General features: G+C 34.3%; 1 protein-coding gene across 3 annotated transcripts in view; it reads right to left on the bottom strand.

Moving 5' to 3' along the window:
* The window catches only part of NBEAL1 (neurobeachin like 1), a 153,374-nt gene that overhangs the window by 67,405 nt on the left and 65,060 nt on the right, over nt 1-20,909 (bottom strand). For all 3 annotated transcript variants that reach the window (XM_069578035.1, XM_069578037.1, XM_069578036.1), the window contains 12 exons: nt 19,712-20,015; nt 16,943-17,028; nt 16,070-16,159; nt 12,903-13,071; nt 12,342-12,475; nt 11,726-11,885; nt 11,515-11,617; nt 10,857-11,013; nt 9,423-9,581; nt 7,048-7,207; nt 3,805-3,893; nt 240-815 (listed from right to left, as the gene is read on the bottom strand). In XM_069578035.1, coding sequence (XP_069434136.1) covers nt 240-815; nt 3,805-3,893; nt 7,048-7,207; nt 9,423-9,581; nt 10,857-11,013; nt 11,515-11,617; nt 11,726-11,885; nt 12,342-12,475; nt 12,903-13,071; nt 16,070-16,159; nt 16,943-17,028; nt 19,712-20,015 — 2,187 coding nt within the window. The remainder of the gene's footprint in view (nt 1-239; nt 816-3,804; nt 3,894-7,047; nt 7,208-9,422; nt 9,582-10,856; nt 11,014-11,514; nt 11,618-11,725; nt 11,886-12,341; nt 12,476-12,902; nt 13,072-16,069; nt 16,160-16,942; nt 17,029-19,711; nt 20,016-20,909) is intronic.

The raw sequence follows: 20,909 nt of genomic DNA, 5'->3' as shown, positions 1-20,909 counted from the left end.
ATATTTTTAAGGTGTCTGGATGAACCTAGAACTTTACTAGGAAAGCCCCAGAGATGTAAAGAAGAACAAGACACTGGCTTTGCTCTCAAGACACTCACTACTGTGGGACTTCTAGGTGTCCAATATCTTCAATCATGAGACTTGGAACATGAACAATATATGAAGCTATTAACAATTACACATTTCTGGGGTTAGACATATAAAAATAAAAATACATTTGGACAAATAAGGCATCTTACCTCTTTGTTTTCAAGTAAAGAGAAGTCATCACTAAAACCCACATCATTTGTGACGCTGCTTTCTTTGTCAGGCTGCACAGGAAACGGCCTCATGGACTCTACCGGGGAAGGAGTGCTAGGCAGGCTGTCTGGCATTTGACTTCCACCATCACTCAGTTCACATGAATCAATTCCACTGAGATCTAAACTCAGAGGTGAAGGGTTATCATGCCAGAATTCTTCTTGATTCTCTGATTTGAAAGATAATTCTCCCATCGAGCTATCTTCTTGAAATAATGGCATGTTTGAGTCCAGAGAATGTCTATCCTCCAAACTCCACTCATCTGAAGACACATGAGCTGAGGCAAAAGAGGCAATTTTTTCTTCATCTGTCTTTTCGTCAAAGTTCCTCTTCATATCTTCCACTGATATATTTTTATCATTGTCTTTCATTATAATAGCCCTATTGTGTTTATGAAGAGTATTTCCATTTTCAAAATTTGCTTTCAAAAAAAGCCTAACTAAGGTGTCTTGCCAGCCCACTTGTTGAGATATCTGATGTGCTGCATCTGGCTGGGACTGCAAAATCTGTAAAATCTGCAAAGAGATTAAGAATGCAAAAATTTGTCAAAAGGTAAATGGTACTTTACCTCAGAACAGTTTCAGTTATTTCATGACAAAGTAATTTAATAAGAAACTTTGGAGGATACATTTTCAACAGATTACATCCTTAACTAGATTAGAAACTATTTGGAGGGCAGACACTGGGTTCTCAACTAATCTAGATATACTCATTGTATATCTAGAGTAGGGATATATTCAAATATTTGCTGAAAGATAAAAAAGGAAAATAAGATAAAATAATCCTCCACATACCAACATACTCATGTTACTAACTTAATTTGGTCATAGAAAAAATATAAACTGATTTAATGTAATAAAGTTATATCCTCTCAACAAAATACTCTCCATGAGCCTACTATATTTGTTTAGCAGATACTGAACATCAACTATGTGCCAAAGCACTGGATAGTTTCGAGACTTTGGCTACTTATTGCCAAGAGCTGACTCATTGGAAATCACCCTGATGCTGGGAAAGATTGAAGGCAGGAGGAGAAGGCGACAACAGAGGATGAGATGGTTGGATGGCATCACCGACTCGGTGGACATGAGCTTGAGCAAACTCTTGGAGATGGTAAAGGACAGGGAAGCCTGGCATGCTGCAGTCCACAGAGTCACAAAGAGTCAGCCATGACTTAGAAATGAACAACAACTATGCGCCACACACAGTTCTGACACTAGGGTTTGGGGAATCATTAGAACACATAAGAAACTTTGAAAGACCCTAAGTACACCAAGAATAATGTCCCATATCATTTTTCCCCCCAAGCAAAGTTAATGGGTTGCTTTTGCAAAAACATTTTTTTTCATTAACTCTACATGGTGCAAACAAACAAAAACTGAACTTTAATTCCAGAAAATTATTTCCAGTGAGATGGGTGCTGCTATTTAGCTAGAATAAGAAACTGAAATTAAAGAGTAGGTATTGACGTGACAATGTGTATGATCTCTAGAATCCCAAATGACTTCACATTTTTTGGATAAAAACAAATTTTCAAATACTATATCAGAAATGCTGTTAAAAGTGGTCTGGCCCCAGAACCCAAGTGCTCCCCACTACACCACACTGCCTTCTGGTAGAGAATAGGAAGGGTACTGGGGAAGAGCAAAGCCCAACTGTAGAGCACAAAGAACTCTACTCGGTACTCTGTAATGACCTATATGGGAAAAGAATCTTTAAAAGTGGATAATATGTATATGTATAACTGATTCAGTTTGCTGTACAGCAGAAATAACACAACATTGTAAATCAACTGTATTCCAAAAAAATTATTAAAAAAAAATTTATAAGAAATGCCATTAGGATCTTTAAGATTTAAATCACAAAGCCAATTAACTTCTAAGTAGATGGAAAGAATTTTGGCTCCCAGTGTTTATAGAGTATCTCTATATCAGAATTTCTAACTCTGACAAATTTCATAGCAGGAGATGAATTATGTCAATGTGGACTTCAGAATTAATGGTTCTTATGTACACTGATGCTGGTACAGACAGTAGTTGAGTCAAAGTGAGTTACAATGACACGTTAAGTGTCTTTCCTCACTTAATGCTGCAATCAGGAGCTACTATGCCTCTGCCAGTACAAAATATCAGCTTTAAACATATTAAATATTGGTAGGCAAAGACACTTTTCATGATTTTAAACTTTCCATGAAATAAGACTTATCTTACAGCTATTTTATAAACACACAATGAATAAAAACTAGGCCGTACTGGGAGAGGTTTCTAATTGCACTCTGAGAGAAAAAAAGATTAATTTACATGACTTGCTTCAAGAAAAATATAGCAAAATCCATTAATACATAAAATATGAAAATTCTTTGAAGAGCTATTGCATTTCATGAATTATGTCCCACATATGTATTATCACAGACAGGTAAATATCTGTGTTAAAAAAAAAAAAGCTCCTAACAGAATGTCTGTTAACATGGTAAAACAGGAAACAATCTAAAATGTCCATCAATAGGAAACCAGATTATAGAACAGTCATAGAATAAAAAACCATGCAGCTGTTAAAGAGAAACATGGGAACTATCCTGTCATACAGTGGATAAGAATCCATCTGCCAATGCAGGAGACATGGGTTTGATCCCTAGTCCAGGAAGATTCCACACGCTGCAGGGCAATTAAACCCGTGTACCACAACTACTAAGCCCATCATGTCTAGAGCCCGTGAGCCACAACTGCTGAGTCTGCATGCTGCAACTACTGAACCCCAAGCACCTAGAGCCCACACTCTACAAGAGAAGCCACTGCAATGAGAAGCCTGTTCATCACAACAAAGAGAAGCCCTTTTGCTCACCAAAACTAAAGAAAGCCTGCGTGGAGCAACAAAGATCCAGTGCAATAAATCAATAAATAACAAATAAAATAAAAATTAAAGAAAAAAGGAGAAATATATATCCAGATTTACTGGTGGAAAAGTACTGTGACATAATTAGGGAACAAAATTAAAAAGAAAAGCAAGGAAGCAAATTAAATACCAGAGTGGTCATTGGTTACCAGTAGAAAAGGTTTTAAGCAGGAAGAAGCAAATGGGATAACCATTCATAAACTTACTTAAATGTTAAATGAGTGGACTGAAGGTAAATCATAGTTGGAATACACCCATAAACTACAGAAAACCCTTTCCATAAAGGTCAAAAGATTCAGAAACTCTAAAATATGGTATATGAATTAGAAAGGTCACAACTGAAGGATCTTAATACAGAAAATAGTTTCTGGGAATATATTTTTGACTCTGGGGAGGGCATTATTTCCAGGAGCTCATGTATGGTGAAGAACAAATTTGTATGCTATATTTCTTATTATTACATAAAGTTAATTCCCTTCAAAAAACTAAACTATAACATTATGTCATATAAAAGATATTAGAACTTATATCTGGTGAAAAACACTTAATCTAAAGGTTATTCACAATATAATAATACTGCAATTCTTAGAGTATATTTTAAAGCTTACTAACCTTTCTGCAGATGACCACCCTGACATTTATATAGGCTCTGTGAGAAATATATACCACAGATAACAGATCTTTGAAATTAACAGCAGGATCTATGATAGAAAAAAAAAGTTAAAATTAAGTACTAGAGAAAAAAACAAGAAAGAAATGTGTTAATAGTTATATATAAGCTGACATATTCATTTTATTTATACTTTTTTCCTGCTGTCAACAAACATGCTTTTTCCCCCAACTTTATTAAGATATAATTGACATAAAAACACTGTTTAAGGTGCAAAACACAATGATTTTATATATATATATATATATGCACACATACATATAGTGAAATGATTATACAATAAGGCTATTTAACAAAGCCATTATCTGACATAGTTACCATATTTCTTTTTGTGGTAAGGACATTTAAGGTCTGCTCTCTTAGCAACTTACAAACACACAACACAGTATTGTTAACTCCAGTCACCATGTTATAACTTAGATCCACAAAACATACTTATTTTACAACTGAAAGTTTTCACTCTTTGTACCTTTACCCGTTTCCCTCACTGCCACACTCTGGCAACCATCCGTCTACCCTGTTTCTCACTTTTTTCACCCACAGGTTAAATGAGATCACACGGGATTTGTCCTTCTTTGCCTGACTTACTTATCAAATTGCCTTCTAGGCTTTTCCATGTTGTTGCAAACGGCAGGATTTCCTTCTTTTATATGGCCAATATTCCATTTTGTGTATATATATACATGCCTGACTTTTGTTACTTATTTATCTGTCAATGGACACTTAGGCTATGGTCATGTATGGATGTGAGAGTTGGACTGTGAAGAAGGCTGAGCGCTGAAGAATTGATGCGTTTGAACTGTGGTGTTGGAGAAGACTTTTGAGAGTCCCTTGGACTGCAAGAAGATCCAACCAGTCCATTCTGAAGGAGATCAGCCCTGGGATTTCTTTGGCGGGAATGATGCTGAAGCTGAAACTCCAGTACTTTGGCCACCTCATGCGAAGAGTTGACTCATTGGAAAAGACTGATGCTGGGAGGGATTGGGGGCAGGAGGAGAAGGGGATGACAGAGGATGAGATGGCTGGATGGCATCACTGACTCGATGGACGTGAGTCTGAGTGAACTCCGGGAGATGGTGATGGACAGGGAGGCCTGGCGTGCTGCGCTTCATGGGGTCGCAAAGAGTGGACATGACTGAGTGACTACACTGAACTGAACTGGACACTTAGGTTGTTTCTGTATCTTGGCCATCAAGAATGATGGTATAATAAACATAGCGGTGCAGATCATACCTCTTTGAGATATGATTTCACTTCCTTTAGATATATACCCAGAAGAGGGCCTGCTGAATCATGTGGTAGTTCTATTTTTAATTTTTCAAGAACCTTCCAAAGTGGCTGCAAATTCATATCCATTGAATCTGAGCTGACTAGACATGAATTCAATGGGCAATCAGCTCAAATTTAATGAACTCATGATCACTGGCATGAATTTGGACAAGAATTTGAGCAAAATCCAGGAGACCGTGGGCAGAGGAGCCTGGCACGCTGCAGTCTATGGGACTGCAAGGAGTTAGACACAACTTAAGAGACTAAAAAACAACAGTAGTGGCCGCACCAATTTATAATACATTCCCACCAACAGCACACAGAGTTCCTTTTCTCCTCACCCTCACCCCTAGCACTTTTTATCTCCTCTCTCTTTGGTAACAGCCAAACTAACAGGTGGGAGGTGATATCTCACTGTGCTTTTGATTTTCATTTCCCTTAAAATTAAGGATGTTGAGTATATTTTCATGTATTTGTTGGCCATTTGTATATCTTCTTTAGAAAAATGTCTATTCACATCCTTTGCTCATATTTTAATTGGATTTTTTGCTATTGAGTTGTATGATTTCCTTATATGTTTTAGATATTAACTCCTTATAAGATTTGATTTACAAACATTTTCTCCCATACTATATACTGTATGTATATACTTTTTGTATAAAAGTACAAAAGACTTTTCCTTTTGTTGATGGTTCCTTTTGCTATGTAGAAGTTTCCTGGTTTGATCTAATCCCATGGTTTATTTTGATTTTTGTTGCTTTTGCTGTCATATGCAAAAAATCATTGCCAAGACAAAGGTCAAACAGCTTTTCCCCTATGTTTTCTTCTAGTATTTTTTACAGTTCAATTCTTAAACTTAAATCTTTAATCTATATGAGTTAATTTTTGTGGGTGGTGTATGGGTCCATTCTCATTGTTTTACAAATGGATATTCGGTTTTCCCAACCACGTTTATTGAAGAGACTATCTTTCCTCCATTGAGTTCAGGGATCCCTTATCAAATACTAGTTTACTGTACATGCATAGTTTTATTTCTGGGCTCTTGATTCTGTTTCACTTTTTTATGTGACTATTTTTATGCATACTGGAGCACACTCTTTTGACTACTATAACTTTGTAGTATAGTTTGAAATCCCAAAGAATGATGCCTCCAGCATACTGCTTTCTCAAAAACAGAATGATACATAATAGTCACATAAATGCTGAAATAGCTGCTTCATTTTAGGTGAGAATCACAGATATGTTTAAGTTTTACAAAGACAATAGGCTTAGAAGGTCCACCATCTTCCTCAGGAAACCCGAAATAGCTGCTCTCTGACTGCCTAAACATACTGTCCATGCTGCTTGGATCTTATACTTGGATTACCTTCTTATATAAATGTCTTATCAAAGAAGCTCGTCCTAGATCTTTCTGAACCTCTAACATCTGATATAGATCCTATAGTTCATAGAAAGTACTAACAAAAAGGTTTATAAAAGCAAAATTATAAACAAAAAAGAATATCTAAAATTTGTTTTCATTTTTCCTTTAAGACTTCAAGCTCTGTAAAGAAAAATAATATCTCGTTCACGTTTTCTCTAATGTCCTTTTCTTTTTACATAGTCAATTATTTGCTTACCACTCAGTCAATAAACATCTACTGAAGGCATGCCAAGTAAGGCTCTATGCTATGCTCTGGGGAAAAACAACAAAGGTATATTTGAAACAGTATCCAATGAAAGCCCTGCTGAATCAAGTAACAGGTAATTTTATTTTATTTTATTTCATTTTTTTTAGTAACAGGTAATTTTTAAAGCAACCTGAGGAAGGAGGGGGAAAGAACCTTCAGAAGAAAAAAAAATTTAGAGCCATCAAGTAGAATTATTTGATGATGAAGAACATTTCTATGCATTAGTATTTTTAGCCTCAGTCATACCTGTATTTATAATTTGATTGGTGAGACTTTTAATGAGAGAAGTATTAACAGGTGCTTCATTAAGGAGGAGTCCAAATCCTGAGTAGCCAACTTCTCTGAGTCGAATACGTTGTTTACTTCGTTCATAAACATTTGTGCATTTCAACATCTGTTCCATAACCTGGTCACAATGGTAATATATTCATCTCAATATAGAAAACTAAGAACTGTTGTCACTTAGGTTAATATTGAATAAATATTAGTGTACAATAGGAAATTGCAATCCACTCCAGTACTATTGCCTGGAAAATCCCATGGACAGAGGAGCCTGGTAGGCTATAGTCCATGGGGTCACAAAGAGTCGGACACGACTGAGTGACTTCACTTTACTTTCCAATGTTTTTGAAGCATCATTTTATTCCTCAAGAATTAAAAAAAAATAGCACTAATAAGGAAGACTATTCCATATCTTGCTATCATTAAAAAGTGAACTTAAAAGCAACTGCATTTGAATAATTAATATGTTTCAAACCCCAATTTATATCAATTTCTTGGTAGATAAAAGAAATAATTTAAAATTTTCTTTTAATGGCTTTAAATGTAGAGGGAAAAAATCCTGTAGCTTGCAAGAAGAACAAACGTGTGCTCTGAAATATAAAAAAGACACTTCTAGATTAATCTAGTAATCTATTTATGTGATAGTTGTCAAAATAATTTTCAACAACAAGGAAATACTGTGAAATACCTCATCCATATGTTAAAATGGAAGAATGAATTAGTAACCTCAAACACCTTGAAGGTAAATCAATACTTTTACAAAGTGACATACTGAAAGCTTTTATGAAAGGGTAAGTCCGTCTAGTCAAGGCTATGGTTTTTCCAGTAGTTATGTATGGATGTGAGAGTTGGACTGTGAAGAAGGCTGAGCACCAAAGAATTGATGCGTTTGAACTGTGGTGTTGGAGAAGACTCTTGAGAGTCCCTTGGACTGCAAGGAGATCCATCCAGTCCATTCTGAAGGAGATCAGCTCTGGGATTTCTTTGGAAGGAATGATGCTAAAGCTGAAACTCCAGTACTTTGGCCACCTCATGCGAAGAGTTGACTCATTGGAAAAGACTCTGATGCTGGAAGGGATTGGGAGCAGGAGGAGAAGGGGATGACAGAGGATGAGATGGCTGGATGGCATCGCTGACTCGATGGATGTGAGTCTGAGTGAACTCCGGGAGTTGGTGATGGACAGAGAGGCCTGGCACACTGCAATTCATGGGGCCGCAATGAGTCGGACACAACTGAGCGACTGAACTGAATTGAATCTTGGCAAAAGAGTATCATGAACAACCTCTGAGGGGCCATTTTTGAAGAAATGACATTAAATCTCCATATAGGAACCCTGGGTACATGCTTTAAGGAATAGCTTCAGGGGTCACCATAACCAATACTCAGGAGAGACTATGTCAGACCATCATTAATGCACTTTTGTTTTCCAAAATTTAGGAATTCCATATAAAGGCAATCCAAACATAACCCCACGAGTAGACTTTATGTCACACTAATGATGTAGGGGGAAACAACTGTCACAGGCAATTTGACATAACAAAGGAGAATAAATGATGAAAAAAATGCATTTGCAGTAGAAATATGACTGACTTTTAAAATTTTAGTTAACCAAAAAGCTGGAGGGGGTGGCTTCAGTCCAAATTCAAAGTCTGGGATATTCTGGAAAGCTTAATAAAACATGTCCTACATCCTTTAACAAGTTATTAATTTTTCCGCTTCAGTTTCATCTGTAACATGATAATAATAATATCCACTTCATAAAGTTGCTACAAGGACTATATAAACTATACATTAAATGGGCTTAAAGAAGTGAAAGTGAAGTTGCTCAGTTGTGTCTGACTCTTTGTGACGCCATGGACTATAGCCTACCAGGCTCCTCCGTCCATGGGATTTTCCAGGCAGTAATACTGGAGTGGGTTGCCATTTTCTTCTCCAGGAGATCTTCCCAACCCAGGGATTGAACCCGGGTCTCCCACATTGTAGGCAGACGCTTTACCGTCTGAGCCACAAAATGGGCTTAGTGTTTGATAAATAGTGTGTGCTAAATAAGCTTAGTATGATGGGCTACACAGACCCACTGGAAGTCTAAAGGAGGTTAAGAGTTTTTCTATTGAGTATGACAAAGTGGATTTTCCACTGAAATTACTAATCAGATTATAATAATATAGTTTTTAAATACACAAACATGAAAAATATATATCAAAACAAACCGAACAATTTAAAATTATAAGTAGGGACATGAAAAAATAATTAACATTCACAGAATGGATATGTTCCAAGTAAATTCATATACCCACAAATCTCCTCAAATATAAAGATGCTTAAGACATGTTTGTACCTTAAAAATGATTTCTCTTAGTTTGTCAGAGTACTTCTGATTTAAGAGTAAGGCATAAAGTATGTCAGCATTTCCAGGTTCAAACAGCAGTAAGAAAAGCTGACCTCTAGTTGGGCTGGTACGTAGGAGACTGAAGAGTATGTCCAAAATTCCAAGAAGCTTTTAAAATTAAGCAACAGAAAACAAATAACCACACTCGTATACAGAAACACAAACAAAAGTCATACACCACAAATAGTTACTTAACTAAATTCAATATCCCCTAATGTTTTAGCTTAACTAGATTATCAGAAGTCTGCATCTGCCTTGCCTTTTCCTTCATTATGCCTTTGTTTTATTCCATTTCCTTTTGCACATCCTCTCACTACCCACATTCACCTGCTGAACCTTTCTCTTCCATAAAGTCTTTCCTGGCTCCTCAACATCTAACACTCTCCTATGGCAATCTCATGTTACTTCATATTTCTCTTACAGATATTTCATGCTTTTTTTACTTTCATAATTACTTATAAACCTTTCTTATCAATCCCTGCCTTTATTAGGCTAAAAACAAGAATGATAATTTTTTCATCATTAAATACCTACAATATCTAGTATTATTCTATATATATGTATAGTAAGTATTCAATAAATATATAGTTAAGTATGTAATAAATGTTTGACTAAATTGATCAAGAAAATATTATTAGCAATGAATCATAGCATAGGTGACAATACAGCAATCATGAAATAAGATGATTGTTCATTATTCTAAATAATGAGAAGCCTTTGAAGTAGTTCAACCTTATAAGGAAATAGCCTAAGTTAATTTATCTATATAATACCAACTATGAAGTCATATAACCCCTGAGTACACAATGCATATTTCATGATAGAGGACAAAATTCTTCAGTCAACATAAATTAAGGCTGCTCAGATTTGGTGTTGAGAGTGGTATACCAAAAGAACACAGAAACAGCAACAAAAACACCTGGGTTATATAGTTCCAGGTTTATCCACTGTGTGACTTTTTAAGTTAAGTCACCTAATCTCCCTGAGCACGTATTTTCAAATGTACACATGGGAAGAGTAATCCCTGGTCTGTATATTTTATGTCAGTGGTCAAATTCTACCATACATCAGAATCACCTTGAGGGCTTGATTTCGACATATATTTGGATTTCTAAAAAATTCTCAGGTAAGTGGGTCCATACATTAAGAACCACTGTCTTAAAGGGTAGTTCTGAAGTATAAATGAATAGTGTATGTGGAAGAATTTAAAAATAAAAAGTTATAATTTACTCTTTATGTAAAATTTTTATGAACCTATTAAATACTAAAATTTATGTGAGAAATCTATCTAGTAGCTTTTGTTAATAGTTAAACATATAATACATGGCCTATGATACAGCAACTTAATTATTAAAACTAACAGGTTTATCAAGAGCATAATACCTGTTCTTCTTCATTGATAGCAGCTATGTAACCCATAATACTTTGTATCTCTTCATGAGTTCCACCTTTGCTCAGAAAATATTTAATCAGTCCATACAAAGAAGTCCTTATTGTTCGAATATCATCAGGAGACAGCTCACTATATTTACAATCATTCCTAAAACAGAAAGTAAATAAGAAACAATTGAAATTTTTAACTTTTACATCTTTGTACTTTTATATATAAAAGAATCCATAGTTTAAAAGAAGATGTTTGTATGTAACTATTAGAATTCATAGTATCTTTGGCTTCTTTTTAAGAAAAACCTTTTCAAGTTAGGAGTTGCAATAATAAAGATATAAATTGTTAAAAAGTTTATATTTATGTATTATGTAGCAGACACAATTTCAAGTGCTTTACACATTATTATTTCATTTAATTTAATCCTCAAAATAAACATGGGAAATCATACAGTTGTCCTTGTCACAAAGCAGAAAACCTTAGCACAGAAAAGTTGTGTAAGTTGCCCTTGTATGTGATCCTTGTTCATTATTTTAACCTTCACAATGTCCTGGCTCTCTGAAGTTAAAGGTATCAGAATTGCTAGAAAATATAACAATCTAAGTGCTCCAAACAAGTGACAGACACATTATCAAACTGAGAAGAAGGACATCATACCCATAATAAATCCTAAGCGTATCCAGGAGAAACTGTACACCATACTTCTTTCGGAAAACTCTTCTGCTGTCTTTGATGATGGTAGAAAGATACTGTATGTGACCTAAAATAGAAAGTTTACTCTTAAATTATATACTTAAAATAAAAGTCACATAGGTGGTAATAAATTTCTAAACCAACTACAGAATTTTATCCAACAGCCTGAGCTTACCAATTCGAAAGGGAAAATCTCCACGGTTCCAAATACGGAAGTCAAACAGCAAATACTGATACATTTGTTGCAGGAGTTGCATATTTTTCTCTAATGATACCTGTTCAATGAGTAACTGAATTGCCATCAATACATTAACATCCATCAAAGCGCTAGGCACCTGAAATCCAAACAGAAGAAGGTTTTTGTAAAGTTCAGTTTAAACAATTGTCATTAAGCTGTAATTTGAAATGATTAATTCAGAACATCTACTAAATATAAAAATCTTGGTTAGAAAAATATAAACAATTTAAACATTAATTTTTCTGATATAACTCTAGAACATATTCCTAAAATAGTCTTTAAATGATCAAATAATGCAAATACCAAAGTTAACACATAAGGTCCTGAATATCAAAGATTATACACTGTTATGTAAGATAAGTAGTTCTTATATAAGGTGATTTCATAGAAATTTTTAAAAGCTGCTTGTGAAATAAATTATATTCTCTAATATAACTTAAGTTATGATAGTATAATTTTAAAAATATATTTATGTACTGGAAAGAAAAAGTCTCAATACTAACTGGTAATTACAATCATCAGAAATATCTGCAGAATATTAAGACTAGCTCACCTTCTGAAGTAAGGCTCCAAGAACGGCAACTCCATGGGAGTGAATAAGGTTGTCCTGGTTAATAGGATGTCTTTGAATAAAGTGTTTCACAATCAAGATAAATGTTGCAATTAAATTTCTCTCGAGTCTTGACTCTGTGGGATTGTGAACAAGTCATTAATTATCATAATTACTCTAATCACTTTTATATCAGATGCTCTATATCATAATGCATATTGTAACAAACAAGTAATTGGGCTCAGGAATTTGCATCCTAAAGGTCACTTGCAGAACCTAAGTATCACAGCAAACAGTAACTGCATATTATATATTTATATATACATGTAAATATTTCCTCTACGATAAATTTAACAGTGTTGTCAGACTTCTGCTAACAGTACAAACTAAGGATAGTCAAGAGTCCAGTCAACATCATAAGTGTTTTGAGCAAAGTATTATGAATTTTCTGAACTCCATTAGGAAAATTAGGAATGGACCACTTCAGCTACAAATGGAAGCAAGACATTTCCAATTAATTCTCACATTTCTCAATGACCATTTCACATTAATTCAGCTAAATACCTGATGCCTTTGTGGAGGTCAATACCACCCAATCTCCTTCTACAGGTGTTATCAACTCAGAAACTGTGCTTTCATTCAATCCTTCAGGAATCTGTCCTTCACCAAAGCGGCTGATTTTTTCCAATAGAGGAAAGAGTACATTTAATCCACCTATGCAATTTATAACGTCCTGAAAGAGGAAACTACAGTTGATTAATCTTATGATGCATGGGAAATTTTATCATTTAATACCTATACAGCATGTATGAGGTTATAATTTGCTTAAGTTTTTAGCAAGGTGTACAACAGCCTAAGCTAACGCAACCCTTGTATGGGCATACGCTTTAAGGGCGGCCTCAAGGATCACCATAATGAATACTCAAGAGAAACAAGACCAGACCATTTTTTAAAATTTATATTTAATTGAAGAATAATTGCTTTACAATATTGCATTGGTTTCTTCCATGCATCAACATTAATCTGTCTTAGGTACACATATGCCCCTCCTTCTTGAACACCCCTCCCACCTCCCACACCTTGCCACCCCTCTAGGTTGTTACACACCCCCAGTTTGAGTTCCCTGTTTCATCAGCAAATTCCCAATGGCTATCTATTTTACATATGGTAGTGTGTATGTTTCCATGCCACTCTCTCTATTCATCTCTCTCTCCTTCCTCGCCCATTCCATGTCCGTAAGTCTGTTCTCTATGTCTGTGTCTCCACTGCTGCCCTGCAAATAGGTTCATCATACCATCTTTCTAGATTCCATGTATATGCATTAATATACAATATTTGTTTTTCTCTTTCTAACTTACTTCACTCTGTATAATAGGCTCTAGTTCATCCATCTCATTAGAACTGACTCAAATGTGTTCCTTTTTATGTCTAAGTAATATTCCAACAGCTTGTTTATCCATTCATCCGTCAATGTGCATCTAGGATGCTTCCACATCCTAGCTACTGTAAATAGTGCTGCCACGAACACTGGAGTGCATGTGTCTTTTTCAATTTTGGTTTCCTCAGGGTATATGCCTAGTGGTAGGATTGCTGGGTTGTATGGTAGTTTTATTTCTAGTTTTTTAAGGAATCTCCATACTGTTTTCCATACTGGCTATATCCATTTACATTCTCACCAACAGTGCAAGAAGGTTCCCTTTTCTCCACACCCTCTCTGACACTTGTTTGTGGGTTTTTTGATGATGGCCATTCTGACTGGTGTGAGGTGATATTTCATTGTAGTTTTTGTTTGCAATTCTCTAAAAAGTGATATTGAGCATCTTTTCCTGTGTTTATTAGCCAGGCCAGAACATTTTTAATGCACCTCTGTTTTCCAAAGTTTACAAATTCAAAAGATAGGCAATCCAAACATGACCCTCTAAGTACATATCATTATCATTAATGATGTAAGAAATACCCACTGTCACAGGCAATAAGGCATAATAAACAGGAGAATAAGTCATGAAAAAACAGAATGTATCTGTATTACAAATATGACTGACTCCTCTAAGTTTACAGAAAAGTGGAGTCAGTGGCTTCAACCTAAGTTCAAAGTGACTATTGTGGATAGCAAAATATATTCAGATATATTCAGTATCTTAGACAAGTTATTTCCCAGGCCTCAGTTTCCACATCTGTAAGATAAAGATAATATTAATTTCCACTCTGTAAAGTTGTTACAAGGATGAGGTAAGCTAACACACGAAAAGTGCTTAGTGCCTGACATACAGCGGGTGCTATGTAAGATTAGACTGCTAAAATGTTCTGAACTGCTATGTATACATAGCTTAAGTCTGTAAACAACCTCTTCCTAGTCTTTGCTTGTTTTTCATATTGATTTTTAAGGGCTCTGTAATCAGTAAACTAGAATTTGGGATGGAAAGCATTTTTTTTCCAGTTGTCATTTAAAATTTTTTGTCTTTGATTTTGCTGCAGTATAAAAGAGCAACAGTCTTTTTTTGATAGTTCTTTCTTTTCGACTTCTGCATAGCTATTTCAAGGCTCAAAGACTGCTTGAATTTCAAGTATAATGTATGACAAATAATCAGCTTTCTCTATATAAGTAATCCATAGAACTGGCCTTATAAAATCAATCTTATAGGTCATCAAAAGTTAACTATGTTAACAGGTAAGAATAAGCGTTATCTCAAAGAGAAAAAAGCTTTATATAACATGAATAACATGAGAATAATACAAATTGATGGATTCATTTTAGCCCAGGAAGAATTATCCTAATGATTTCTATTCATTGAAACAATAAGTTTATATGATTGGTATTAAATGACTAGAAGATAAAAGGGTTTTGTTTTCTTTGCTGATTTACCAGCAAGTTCCAACATAAATGTCTTTGATTTTTATTGTACTTAGGCTATAGTTTCTATTTAATATATCTTTTAAAGAAATTCTATATTTTAGAAATAGGATGTCTCTGACTTTCACATTAGCCCAAATAATCTTTACTAATTTATAATCACTCAGTCAATGATCTTATTGTATATCCCAGGTGCCAGGCACTGCTGGAAAAAGCAGTGATCCCTCCTTTGAAGTTTTTAAGGACTACTGGAGAATCAAGCAAGCAAATTGTTAACTATTCACCATGATGAGGGAAATAATAAAAACTGCTACAAGTATTCATGAGAAGAAGAGTTAACTCAGTCTTACAAATAAGTAGAGGCCTTTAGACAGAAGCAAAGATACTATATCCAGCTGAGACATAAATATGAGTCACACGAAAAAGGCAAACCAGATGTGATGGCTAGACGGTGTGCTGGAGAAGAGGGAACATTACTCTTTAACCTCAGAGAGGAACGATCTAAGTTTGTTTAAAGCTGATGGACAGGAGACTAGATAAGAAGTGTATGATATAGGAGAAAAGGGATAATCAATGAAGTCTCTGAGGGGTTGAAATCTGTTACATAGTTTCAGGGATTAAATACCTTAAAAATGGAGCAATTAATGAGGGCAGCATATTTTTCTTATGAAAACTGACAGCATAACTTAAAAAGATAACTAAGTTGCAAAAAAATTAAATAGTCATTCAACTACTTATTTGTTTATCCTTCAAACTGTTCACTTGCAGATATTTCAAACTGGATTTACTCAGATCAATCTGGGGCTGCTCAAAAGACAAATGCTTTTAAAGGATCAGTCAACTTAGATAATATGCTGCCCAGTGTTCACCATTAACTTACCTTAATGTCCCAGTTTACTACTTTGTTTCCTGTTAACCTTCCATGGAAACAATTAGTAGATAAATCAAGACAGATAGAATTTTTGCAGGCCTAAAAATAAAAGAAAAAGAAGACAAACGGCTAAGCACAATTAAGGTAAAACATAACTTTATATATGGAACATTTCATCATAATTTTAAAAGGTATATAGTATACTCAATGATAAGATGCCTACAATATTAAGTTTAGTATTACTATTCTCTGTCTTTCAAAAGAATCAAGGACTAGATTCTAACACACTCACTCATAAAATGCAGGTCATTTCTGCTTGTCATCTGACAGATAAGTTTGAGCTAGAACTTATCATTCACTAATCATATGAGTTAAAATTCTTTCTATTCTAAACCAGTATGTGCAAAACAGATATTTTACTTTTTTTAAAATTCAACATCTTAGTCCCATTAGTACAAAAACTATAATGACAGAAAAATTAAACCACTGACATAAGACACTATTTTCCCTTTTATTACCAACAATTTTAGTTATATTCAAATTAGCTTTTTCTGCAACTCTCGAAACTACTAAAGTTATCTGTTAACTTCCATTAAGGTTCATAAAGCAGGGAACTTCACATTCAGGTTGATTCATTAGTACAAATTCCCACTACAAGCATTCCCATTTATAATACTGGAATGACATAACATCTGAACCCTAGTTGAGAGCTGCAACATAATTTTTACTGTTCCCCATTTTCTTTTAAAAATTAATAATTTTTAATGATAATTCAAGCCCCTTCTTCTCAATTACCCATTGAAATGACAAAAGGAATAAAGATGGAATTTTAGTTCACAACATAGTTACAGCTAGATGAACAGTCTGCATATTTACTCTGACCTTTGCAGTGTAGTGAAGAAGGACGTTACCAGGCAGGTCAGCCATGTCAGACTCTTGAAATTTCCAAGGGCTTAAACAGTTTGGACCTAAAAATTATTTATACACACACACAAACACACACGTATCATTGAATATATATGGCCTCCTCAGTTCTGTGTAATCAGAAAGAAATTTTTAATTAGCTGTTTCAAACTTCTTCTATAATACAGTTAAAACACACTAGCCAAGATGTAATTTATTTTTATATCACCTCCAATTTATCCAACACAAGTAAAGTTGCAGGAGAGGGTTGCTCAATGTCTACTACAGAAAAGAAATTTTATATAGCATCAAAAACTAATATAAAATATAACAAAGCTTATATACTTATTAAAAGTAAAACAATTCAAAACTGTAGGATAAAATGGCAAAACAACGAATCAATAATGTGAATAGTTATTATAGAAATGGAATAACAAATGAGTGGAATAACAAATACAAATAAAAGTTTATTGACTTTACTAACAAAATTTTTTTTAAAAAAGTTAAAACAAGGTTCCAAAACCAATACAACATTGTAAAGCAATTTTTCTCCAATTAAAAAAAAAAAATAAAGGTTCCATTTTGTACAATAGACGAAACAATATTAATCATTCCATCTTAATGCAGCAGTGGTGAGTCTGGTATACTTATTTGCTACTGGTAGACACTGCCAATTGGTATATTCCTTATGGAAACTGATTAGGTAAAATGTAATTAAGAGCCAAAAAATATTCACCCACTTTAAATATTTATCCTGGGAATTATCATAAGCAAATCCACCAAAACATGAAAAAAAATTGGTATAGTATTTTATATTTAATATTTGATGTTTTATCAATATTAAAATTATAAACAATCTAAATCATACATAGCGAATTCAGTGAAATATCATGTAGCCATTAAAAATAATTATTTTTAATGATTACTATAAAACGTTACTATTTAATGAATACTATAAAACAATTATTTATTATTCATAGGAGTAAAATTTGATGTAGGAAAAACTAAGAGCAAAATCTAAGCTATATAGCTGTAATGACTATACTAAATGATTTATTATTAACTTGGAATTTATTTAAATTAAAGATCAACTTCAAATGTTTTGATGAGTTTTAAAATAATGACAAGGTCCTAATACAAACTGTTAAAGTATGGACAGAGACATTCATCTCAAAACCCCATGTAATCTAAAAAGATATTTTGACAAATACTAAGCTAATTTGTTGATTTAATACACATAACTAGTTGTAGGCTTAACTCCTAAACATTCTACTAAAATACAGATATAATTTTGAAAACAGTTATGATCCAGTAACAACCAGCACGCATCTTTAAAATCAGAGCCAAAAGAAAAAAAAGGCCAAAACAAAAACAGCTTGTAATTTTATCAAAGGACTCTTTATTTAATGCCTTCATGAATTCTTCAGATTATTACTATATAAATTATAAAAAATGACAAGTCTTGAATAAGACTCATGATTTTAGAATCAATTATGATTTCTTATACAGACAGACTTACATTTTGTTTCATCAATGTACTAAATCTGTCAAAAGTATTGGCAGTATCATAGATTGTATTATGCGCCTCCAGTCCAAAATTCCACAATGTGACCGCATTTGAAGATAGGGACTTTAAGGGGTAACTAAGGCCAAATGACATCATAAGAGTCAGACCCTAATTTAATACGGCCTCTTATAAAAAGAGGAAATAATTCCCTGTGAGGACAGCAAGAAGGCAGACACCTACAAGCCAGGAATAGAGGCTTCACAGGAAACCAAGCCTGACGAAAACCTGATCTTAGAATTCTAGCTTCCAGAAACATGAGAAAACAGTGTTTAAACATCCAGTCTGTGGTATTTTGTTATGGCAGACCTAACAGAATAATACAAACAGTATTACTGATGATCTTTGAAATATTTCCCAATGTTTGCTTTATTTATGCCTACCAAAAAAAGGTACGTGCATGCTAAGTCACTTCAGTCACGTGCGACTCTTTGTGACCCTATGGACTGTAGACTGCCAGGCTCCTCTGTCCATGGGATTTTCAAGGCAAGAATACTTGAGTGGGTTGCCATGCCCTCCTCCAGGGGATCTTTCCGACCCAGGTATCGAACCTGCATATCTTAGGTCTCCAGCATTGGCAGGCGGATTCTTTACCACTAGTGTACTATAATTAATTATGATATACAATGTACTTGAAAGTTGTTAAGAGAGTAAATCTTAAACGTTATTAACACACACATTAAAAAATAGTAATTATGGAAGGAGATGAAGATGTTAACTAACTTTATTATGGTAATCATTTTGCAATGTATGTGTGTACCAAATCAGCACATTGCATACCTTAACCTTACATTATATTGTCAAAACCACAATAAAGCCAAAGGGAGTGAATGTATGGTGTGCGATAGGCTTCTCTTTCGCTTTCAGCTTCAATCAAAACAAGCACAATTGACCCTTAAATAATATGGGTTTGAACGCGACTGTTTTCAACAGTAAATACTACACTACTACAATTGTGTATCTACAATACAAAACCACACATACAAAGGAACCACATATACAGAGGACCAATTCTAAGTTATACCTGGATTTCTAACTGCATGAAAGGTCGGCACCCCCTAATCCTACAGTTGTTTAAGGGCCAACTGTACACTCTTCAGACAAAATAGATTCCCCAGAGTAAATTTAGGCAACAGGAAAACACTATTTCAATTTAATTAGGCAGTATGATGGTACACGCTCACCTGCTAAATATAATGCCTTCACCTGAGGAGGCTGCAGTGCTTCACAGAAGATGATAACAGACCCCAGCTGACCCTCCAGAGATGTGGGGCATCCCCATTCACTGTCTTGGGTTCCAGCTGATATCAATTTGGTAATCAATTTTGATTTTTCAGTTGTCCCTCCCCAGGAGGCTGAAGACAAAATTCCACCAAACGATGTCCGATGAGGAGTAATAGGAGAAGAAAAAGGTGGATCTGGGATTTGGGATGGTGGGGGAGTGGTGGTTCTTTGCCCAGCCGAACCAATGCAGCAAGAAATAAAAGGCTAAAATAGTAAGAACCAAACAAACGTAATAAATTACACATTTTAAGTAAAACTTCATCCTCATATTTAAAATGAAACTACATAAAATTTAGCACCACACTAAAAAAACAAAGGTTTATTTTTACTGGATCATGATGTGTGTGTGTGTACACATAAGACAACATTACAGATGTTACATTTGGCCTGTGGAATTTGGATGCATTACTTTTAAAACTCACTTTACATCCTTTTGTAAATTTTGAATGTTAATGAATGTATTTTTTAATGATTTTTTTACTGCATTCTAAAATAGAGAAAACCACCTTTCTCCCTTAAAATTTATAAACAAAGAATTACATATCAGTATAATACTGCTAGTTACAGGTTATCCTGAAGTGATCACTGACATAAACAATAAGAAATTACTGGAATCCTAGAAGGACTTGGGAAATAATCTAATCCATTTCACTATCTTCAGAAAAGGCTCTTTCAAAAATATCCAGAAATTCTCAAAGAACTTTCATAATGTTCTGTAAGAATCCCCCCAGTAAATATATTCTACCTAACTACAATATAAAAATCTAAAGTTTCTTCACTATTTTAAATTCACTGATGGCAAAGAGTCCATCATAATAACCATCTAAATATTTCACATACGTGGAGAGCTTTATTAAATGATCCTTCAGCCTGGTCTAGTCAATTTCTTTGGTTATCCTGTCATGAGCCTTTTTTTCTTCTGAGCATTAATTACATGTGTTTCTTCCCTGAATTGTTTTTCTTTATTATACGATACTCTGACTTCATCTACTGATGACAGGCAAACAGAATTATTACTTATTGTATCTTAGTATATAGAAAATACTAAAACCTAGAGGCACATATTTAGAATAAATAGAACCTTACATATTAAGTTGG

This window comes from Ovis canadensis, chromosome 2 (genome assembly GCF_042477335.2).
Source record: "Ovis canadensis isolate MfBH-ARS-UI-01 breed Bighorn chromosome 2, ARS-UI_OviCan_v2, whole genome shotgun sequence".
Lineage (NCBI taxonomy): Eukaryota > Metazoa > Chordata > Mammalia > Artiodactyla > Bovidae > Ovis > Ovis canadensis.
This window is presented reverse-complemented; position numbering and strand designations above follow the sequence as displayed.